Source organism: Lycium ferocissimum, unplaced genomic scaffold, assembly GCF_029784015.1.
Source record: "Lycium ferocissimum isolate CSIRO_LF1 unplaced genomic scaffold, AGI_CSIRO_Lferr_CH_V1 ctg24095, whole genome shotgun sequence".
Taxonomy (NCBI): Eukaryota; Viridiplantae; Streptophyta; class Magnoliopsida; order Solanales; family Solanaceae; genus Lycium; species Lycium ferocissimum.
Window position 1 is genome coordinate 1 of NW_026721409.1, and position 8,721 is coordinate 8,721.

Sequence of the window (8,721 nt, forward strand, 5' to 3'; positions counted from 1 at the left end):
CCAAAATAACCAAGTCTACCCAAGTGTCGTACCCCATAAACATGACCACACAAGCCTATAGACCCGATCTACTATCATAGAATCTCCGACAGGAGTAGAGACACGAATAGGTACATCAAGCATATCACAAAGCATATCCAGAGCCATAGAGAAGTAAGTGGATATATAAGAGAAGGTAGAACCTGGATCAAATAAGACAGAAGCCGATCGGTGAAAAACTGAAATAATACCTGTGATAATCGCATCAGAAGCCTCAGCCTCTAGTTTACCCGGAAAGGCATAAAAATGGGCACGTCCACCCTCGGACTGTGTGCTTCTATGAACACCACGACCTGCCTGAGATCCTCCTCTCACTGACTGAGTGTTGCCCCTACTGCATCGATTACCACCGCTAGGCCGATGGCCACCCTCGCCGGACTACGAACCCCCTTACTGTAATATCCTCCTCCTCTAGCTGGCGGTGCTGGAGGCCTGGATGTCTGAACTGTCACGACCCAACCCCGTAAGCCGCGACTAGTGCCCGACCTGGGCACCCGTACCTACCCAGTATCCCAAATCAGAAATAGTGTACGAATAACTCATACCGTGTACAGATAACATATATACAGAATGGTGGAACGTCGCCCCCGAAGTCGTCACAAACGTACGGTATATACATGTCGTTATCATAATCCAACAAATAATATCACAAATAAGCCGATAAGGCTATCATAGTATAGGGGACGTCCAAATCACAAATTACACGACACTATTGAACAGTGAATACCCATAACCCACACATATATGTCTACAGACCTCTAAGAGTCATAACAAAATCATATGACGGGACAGGGCCCCACCGTACCCGTGAATAATCATGTACATATGCATCGTAACAGAATCTGGGTCGGAGTATCAGCTCCAGAACAAGGGAGCGCTCCCAAGTCACCGAACAGAATCCTAGGCCGGTGGATCATCCAAATGAGTATCCGGCCCGCGCGGCGAAACGCACTTCGAAGAAAGGGGGTCGGACGGAATATGTCGACCGAGTATGCACAAAGCATGAAATATAGTAAACAGGATCATAGGCAAAACCAGAAGTACAGAAAGTAAATGCAATATACAAAATATCAAATGCTTACTCATAAAAATACAAATCATGCATAGGGCTCTTAGAACGATGGTCGCCCGCCCATTGTTGGCGCCATACCACAACATCACACCAGAAGGTTTCATATCTCCGTATCCCCGTCACACATCATAACACATCATAACAACACAGCATAACACCAAACAGAACCCGGCCCTCTATCGAGGAGCTCGGCGAACCGTAACACAGCATCACACCGGAATATAACATAGTATGCACGATACATAACCGGCTCGGGATCCGGTGAACGAGGTAATAACCATAAGCACGAGCGGAGTCGTGAGTAACCATATGCATAAAATCATAGTCATAACTCATTAAATAAGTAAGAAATCCATATGCGAAAGTCAAAGTGAAAATAGTGTTAAGTCTTTCCCGAAGGTCATTAAGGATAAGCATAGAAAAGTCACGGGCCCCACGGATGGGTGCCAATCCCATCCGAGCCCGACTACGAGAGTTGGGGGAATGTTATGTCTCATGAAGTTACCTATTAGGTTTCGGGGCGATCCGAGCTCGTCTGCAAAAGTTACGAGCGTTTGAAGTTCGGGACCTTTTAGTAGCAAATTCTTTATAAGACTTTTGAAATTCAATCATTTGAAAACATAAGAACCTTAGTTTGGTTACATTAAGGAGTAAGTCTTTAAGAATGAATAAGGTACATATCTAAGCTCGGATCCTAAGAGTGGAATTACCCCGAGGCTCGGGTCATAGCCTAGTTAGCACTAAGACATGCCAAATAAGAGAAAGTTACGCCTTACATACCTCGTCTGCTCTCAAGCTAAGTCAAGCCTCAAGTCTCGAGCGCTCCAAGATCTACATAACGCCAATATACCAAACATTAACCATAAGCATTTAGTCATTCAATTCCAAACGAACATTAAATTCTACAGAAATTTCGGCAGCATTTCCCCTGTAAATACAACACCCCGAGAATTCAACTCGGCCAAATTCAACAACAACCAAACCAACAACCAAGCTACGACATCAATAATCAATTCAAAGTGCATTTCAACATCAATAACTCTTTTCTACATAATTCGACAACATTTCATTTTTCGTTCAAACTAACCATATACAATCGAACCAATACCAATACACACGCATTCAAGTGCTAATACAAAACCATTCAAACAAGATTCAAGAACATCTCAACCAATCCACAAAGTGTTCAAACGGCCCAACCAATATGCTACATAGCCGAAAGTCTTCCAAATTCAATCAAAACTACAACAATACATTTCTTCCTTTCAAATTCACAAATTACACCAACATTCCACACATTAACAACATCAACCACAATAATACAAAAACTATATTAAAATTACATTATCATCTCCAACATCCTACAAACAATTCCAACTTCCATTTAAATCATTAAATCATCATTTTTACTATGGAATCCATGCAACAACAACCAAAACATGCTAAATAAAATTTGTTCTTCATTCTTACACACCACACATATATTCGGCCACCACACTACATACACGGCCACACACTAGTACCCATATTTTCATGAATTTCACCCATTTCCACTTACTACAACACACATAAGCTATCTATAACACATGAAAAGAGGATTAAAACTCACCTTCTTCTTTCCCTTCTTCATTCGGCCAAGGTAAGATTTTTGCAAGAACAAAGGCTTTTCTTGATTCAACAACTACTTCATGTTGTTTAGCACCTTCCAAAGAGTAGAAAACATAGAAGAAAATAATTTTTTTGTGAAGAATTTTCCATGGCCAATTTCGGCCAGCTCCAAACCGAACAGCCCCTCTTTCTTTTTTTTTTTCTCCATGTTTCTTCATCTCTCTAGAATTGGAAAAGATGACAAATATATTGACTAGTCATCCCTCTTATATTTATATAAAAAACCCCAACAAATATAAAGTGCACACATGTGCCCCTCATGAATTTAACTAATCAAATTTGGCCAAATTTTGTGGGAGGGCCCACAAGTCATGTGCATAGCCACATGCCCTTTTTATTTCATGAACATTGAATTTTCAACTCTTCACTTTTGGCCCCAAATTTCATGAAATATTAATTTCCATAATTTCACTTTTAACCCCAAATTTTCCTTAATATTCCATTCCAACAAAATAACAAGCAACTTATGCCTTAAAATAAAATCGATGGTCAAAAATCTCAACCTCGCATCCCGGACTAGTCTTGTCCTTAACTTTTCACGGTTAGCTCGGAATGTCCTAATGTACAAAAATGCGGGATATAACATGAACTCTAGAACCCTGCCTGGATCTAGGACACTCCCTCGCGTAATGCCCTGTGTCACCACACTCAAAACATGCCCTTCTGGCCATAGGCTGCTGAACTGTCACAGAAGAACCAGAATACCCTCCGTGGTCTAAAGGTCGAGAGTAAGAACCTCGGGAAATCTGCTCAGAACTGTGCCTACTATAGCCTGAAGAACTACCTCCTAAAGCCTACAGTGATAACTGGATTGGGCGGCTATAGGGATAATGACGACCCCTATCATGGTGTCCCCTACCTCTAATAAGACCTCTGAAACTGTCAAATCTGCGAGCTTTCTTGTCGCCACCCCCGCTATGTGCCCGATCCATCTCTGACTCGACCCTCCTAGTATGCTCTACTACTGACTGAAATGAGGCCCTAGAAGCCTCCAACTATAAGGTCGAAAGCCGAAGCGGAAGGTCCAAACCCTTCACAAATCTCCTCACTCTCTCAGCCTCTATGGGAAGTAATGTCGTTGCGTAACGGGACAAAGCGAGGAATCTGGTCTCATACTCTGCAACTGTCCTATCCCTCTGCTCCAATGTCGAAAACTCATCCTTCCTGTTGTCTCTCAGAGTACGGGGGATGTATTTCTCCAGGAACACCTGATAGAACTGGGTCCAGGTTGAAGGCAGCGACCCAGCTAGTCGACACTCCATGTAAGATCTCCACCACTGCTTGGCATCCCCAACCAACTGGAAAGAAACATAATCGACCCCGTGAGACTCCACTACACCCAACTTATGAAGCATCTCATGGCAGCAAACAATAAAATCATACGCATCCTCCCCGGGAGTACCATAGAACCAAGGAAGAGACATCTTGGTGAACCCTTCGAATAATTTTTGCTCCTCACTGGTCAACACTGGCCCATCCATAGGCCGTAGAGCAAAATCGGATGCTGGAGTAGTATCAATACGGGGAGCCACTACTGCTGCCGGCAATACCTTCGATATCCGAAATCATGGAGCAACCCTAGCATCGGGAGTCTGACCTCCCACTCTAGTCTGCGAGCCATCTGGAGTAACTGGAATCATGCCATCCTGGGCCAAACTATCAAAGTAACCCAACACTCGAAACAAAGCCTCTTGAAAATCAAGAGTAGCAGCGACCCCAGGCTGTGCCTCAGTAGCCCCAATCTCCTCCTCCGGCTTATCCTCAAGCTCCGGAGTCAACTCTCTGTCAGGGTCCTGAGTAGGTGCTGGTGCTTGATCTCTGTCTGGAACAGCTACACGGCCTCTGCCCCTGCCACGTCCTCTGCCACGTCCCCTGCCTCGCCCACGGACAGCTGCTCGGGCAACGGGTATGGATGCGGGTGCAGGTGCAGGTGCAGGCTCCTGGCCTCCAATAGCGGTCGATCGCGTCCTCACCATCTGTGAGAGAACATAGAAATGAGGTTAAGATACCAATCTGAACAATCTCGCACGAAAAGAATGAACCAGATACCAATCGGATTGAACTAGCACGAAAAGAGAGAAAGAAGTGAGTGTTTCCTAAATGTCCTATAGCCTCTCGAGGATAGGTACGGACGTCTACGTACCAATCCGCGAGACTCTACTAAACAGTGCTCTTGTACTCATTTGACCAATTAACCTAGAAGCTCTGATACCAATTTGTCATGACCCAATACACGAGTCGTGGTGGTACCTATACTATCCCCCCGAGTAGGCGAACCACATTCCCAATAACAAATTAGATAAGCAGAAAATTAAAGAAGAAGAAGTTATCAAGTCTTAAATACTTATCATCTCTAGAAATGTCACGACATCCCCAAAATCTGGTCAAAGGGTACAAGAGCGCTAAATATAGTCTGGAATAGAAGTCTGAAAATACCCGGAGGCTACATACTGTCCGCCGAATAAAAAATAGAATTAAATAAGAGGGTCCTTCGGGGGGCCACGGATGACAAGTAGCTCACCACGAATGTCGAAAGATGTCACCCTCGCGTATCGGTATCGGGGTGTAGAATCGGAGCTTGGATCGTACTCGCACTCAACAAAAAGTGCAGCAAGAGTAGTATCATTACAACACTAGAATCGATAAGCATCATGGGCGACAATGATTAGCTAACGCATGAAGAAATGGAAACTAACAAGTAGCACATAAAGCAAAAGGTATGGTCACGTATCATATACAAGTAAAGTGTAAAGAAATCATGAAATCAACCAAGATAGATATAGTTCACCAAATGATCAGTCAAATATATGAGTGGATGAATGCAATGCAATGCAACAGTCACCTCTCTCACTCCACTCTCGTACACACATGCTAAGGGCAGTGCCTCAAAGCCATGACCCATGGGGGACCCGCAAAGTCCATGTACCTCTCATGCTCTCTGAAAGAAACCTCGGAGGCTATCAATCACTCTCAATCTCCGGCAAAGACCTCGGAGTCTCTCTGTCACTCTCAATCTCCGGCAAAGACCTCGGAGTCTCTCAATCACTCACCTCACCATCATCACAAGAATAATATGGAAAGCATGTCATGCATGATATCGATCTCAACAATATCACCAATATACAATCAACAAGTACAAGTCATATTCATCGCTCACGTTCGATTATCAATATTACAATTCATTTTCACGTGATGAGTGAGCTAGTATGTGACGGAGATACACGCAGGTGATAATCACACAAAATAACACATATGGAGACAAGCCCACATAATAGCTGACAGAACCAACTTAATTGGAATTCACCTCCACTCCATGCCCGAAGGCCTAACATGCTCTCCCCGTCAATTTCTACCACTACATACGATTCTCTCTAATCGAGTCTAACTAAAGTAGACCGTAACCTACCTCAATGCCGAGTGAGTGCCACGAATGATCAAAACAATGCCTTCCCTTCGCGTAGAGCCTCTGAACGATCGAAGTCTATCAAATATGAGATCTACGTTAGAATACGAATCTAAGGACACCCATATTGCTATACTTATATTCGACACTCAAAAACGCATCCCAAAAAGTGACCTCAGGCCCACAAGGGAAAAACTTGAATTTTATTGGAAATTCATTTACCCATAACCTAATATTCAATTACATGGAGAGTGTGTTGAAGTTGAAGTGCAAGGAAATAACATGAGAAAATTCGCAAAACTGAAAGCTAAAGTCACGAGTAGGCACTTCAACCCCTTAGTAAATATGGGGAATCCATCAACTATTTATCCATTTTATCACAATTCATCTAAATATTCCATAGGTATTTACCAATATATTAACATTCTAGTTCCAAGGTAAAATATCCCAACTGTGTATGAAGAAAAGGATGAAACAGTGGCTTCTAATAGCCTAATCTAACTCTCAAAAAGAGTACTATTAAACTCATGATTGCCATCATCATTACTTCAATCATATGATCCTAACAACTACCTTAATTATTAATTCATTAAATCCTTATCAATTCTTAGTGCACAAACATTTCTAAATAAACCACTAAAGCATTTAATGGCTGGAAAAAAAATGTGACCATCATTACAGATGTGAGGCTTTTCTCTAAGTTCATATATGCTCCACTTGGGCTCTATAATAGATATTGTCTTGTAGCATATCCTTATCAAGCTAAATAAAAGAACCAATTAAACTATGGAATACAGTAAACTTTTTTTTTTTTTTTTTTACCTGAAGACAAATTGACGAGAGCTTCAATGTCAGCTCTTGTAAAGTTTCAGCCCCTTCCCGTTGTACAATTTTTTTTTTCTTAAGGAGATAAGAGCTCTTGTTAACCTAATATATCTCATATCCTCATATGTAGGCTAGGAATAAATGGGCCTAGTCAACTTCTTCTCTTATAAGTTATCCAAATTTCTTAATCACCCAATTAACAGGTAATAGTGTAAATTAGGCTCACTAGCCACCAAATTAATTCTCCAACTCATACCTTATATAAGTTCAAATAAAATTCCTATGAATAAATTATTCACACACATTAAATAAATATATTCCAAAAATCACCCATCAATTATATAACCATGCCACCTATCCCCGCAAATTAAGAATACAATTTAAAGCTACGGAAAGGGTATTTTAACGAAAAAGAGTCCAAAAGTGTTAAACGACCAAACGGGTTGTTACAAAGACCCCATTTGGAAAATTCGAGTGCACGAGTGGGTTGACTTGAGTAAACATCGGGTCAATTAACTTGTTTATGCTTGAGTAAACTATTTCTAACTCAAATTTCAATTCCAAATCCGGATTTTCAAACATTTGATTTATAGGTTTGACACAAAGTGGGTTTTTGATAAATTCATGAAATTTCGAGGTCAATTGGGGTTAGAAATCCATGAAACTTAGTATTATGACTATTTGGATTTGGATAACATGTTTCCAACTTAAAGTTTTGATTTTTCCCTTGTGGGCCCGGGGTCACTTTTTGGGTTGCGTATTTGGTCTTCATTTAAAAGTATAGCAATATGGGTGTCCATAGATTCGTGTTTGATAGACTTTGAATGTTATGAGACTCTCCAAAAGGGAAAGGTATTGGCTTGAGGTACATGGCACTTGTTCGGCCTTCGAGGCAGGTTATGACTTATCTTTTAGACTCCGATTAGCGAATCGTATGAAGTGTAGATGTTGACAGGGAAAGCATGATAGGCCTTCGGGCATTGTTGTGGTAATGAATCCATCACCTGTTTGGTATGGATGTTGTTACATGGGTTTGTCGCCATGTTTGCATACTTTTTATTATTGACTGAACCTACCCTTGTAACTTCATATCTCACTCATCTCATGAAAGAGGAAGAATAATATTAAAGAATTGTGTGGCATATATCTGTTGATTTTATGATATGCGATGTTGTTGAGATTGATTTTATGCATTCCATATTTCATATGTGATTGGATATGATATGTGAATGGATATGATGGTAGGTGAGAGAGTGTAGCCTCCGCGGTCTTTATCGGAACAAGAGAGCGCCCGTGTCCAAGGTCTTTAACGGAGCGGGGGGAGTGCTCATGTCCGGGGTCATTTGTCGGAACGAGGGATTGGTACATTGACTTTGCAGGTCCCCCTTGGGTCATGGCTTTGAGGCATTGCCCTTAGCATGTGTGTACGGATATGGAAAGTTGTTCAGTGCATTGCATTGCATCACATTCATTCATCCATTCATAATTGCTTTTGTTGGTGCTCGCATACTCTTTCTGTACTTTTATTTGAAGGTGGATTTTGGGATTGTACTTGATTGTCTTATATGCTCTACTTGTTAATTTCTATCACTTTAATGTGGTACCTAATCGTTGTTGTCCTATGATACATTCTGGGTAATGTTGTGTACTCATACCATGCTTGGTACACTTTTGTGAGTGTAGAGTTTGATCCGGGTTCCTGTTTGAGCGTCGT

General features: G+C 41.6%; 1 protein-coding gene across 1 annotated transcript; it reads right to left on the reverse strand.

The window, feature by feature from the left end:
* Positions 1 to 4,344: 4,344 nt before the first annotated feature.
* Positions 4,345 to 4,755, reverse strand: LOC132043407 (uncharacterized; the record flags this gene model as incomplete). The annotated part of the gene is made up of 1 exon (XM_059433898.1): positions 4,345 to 4,755. A coding segment is annotated over one exon (411 nt), but the record flags the coding sequence as incomplete, so codon positions are not given.
* Positions 4,756 to 8,721: the final 3,966 nt, after the last annotated feature.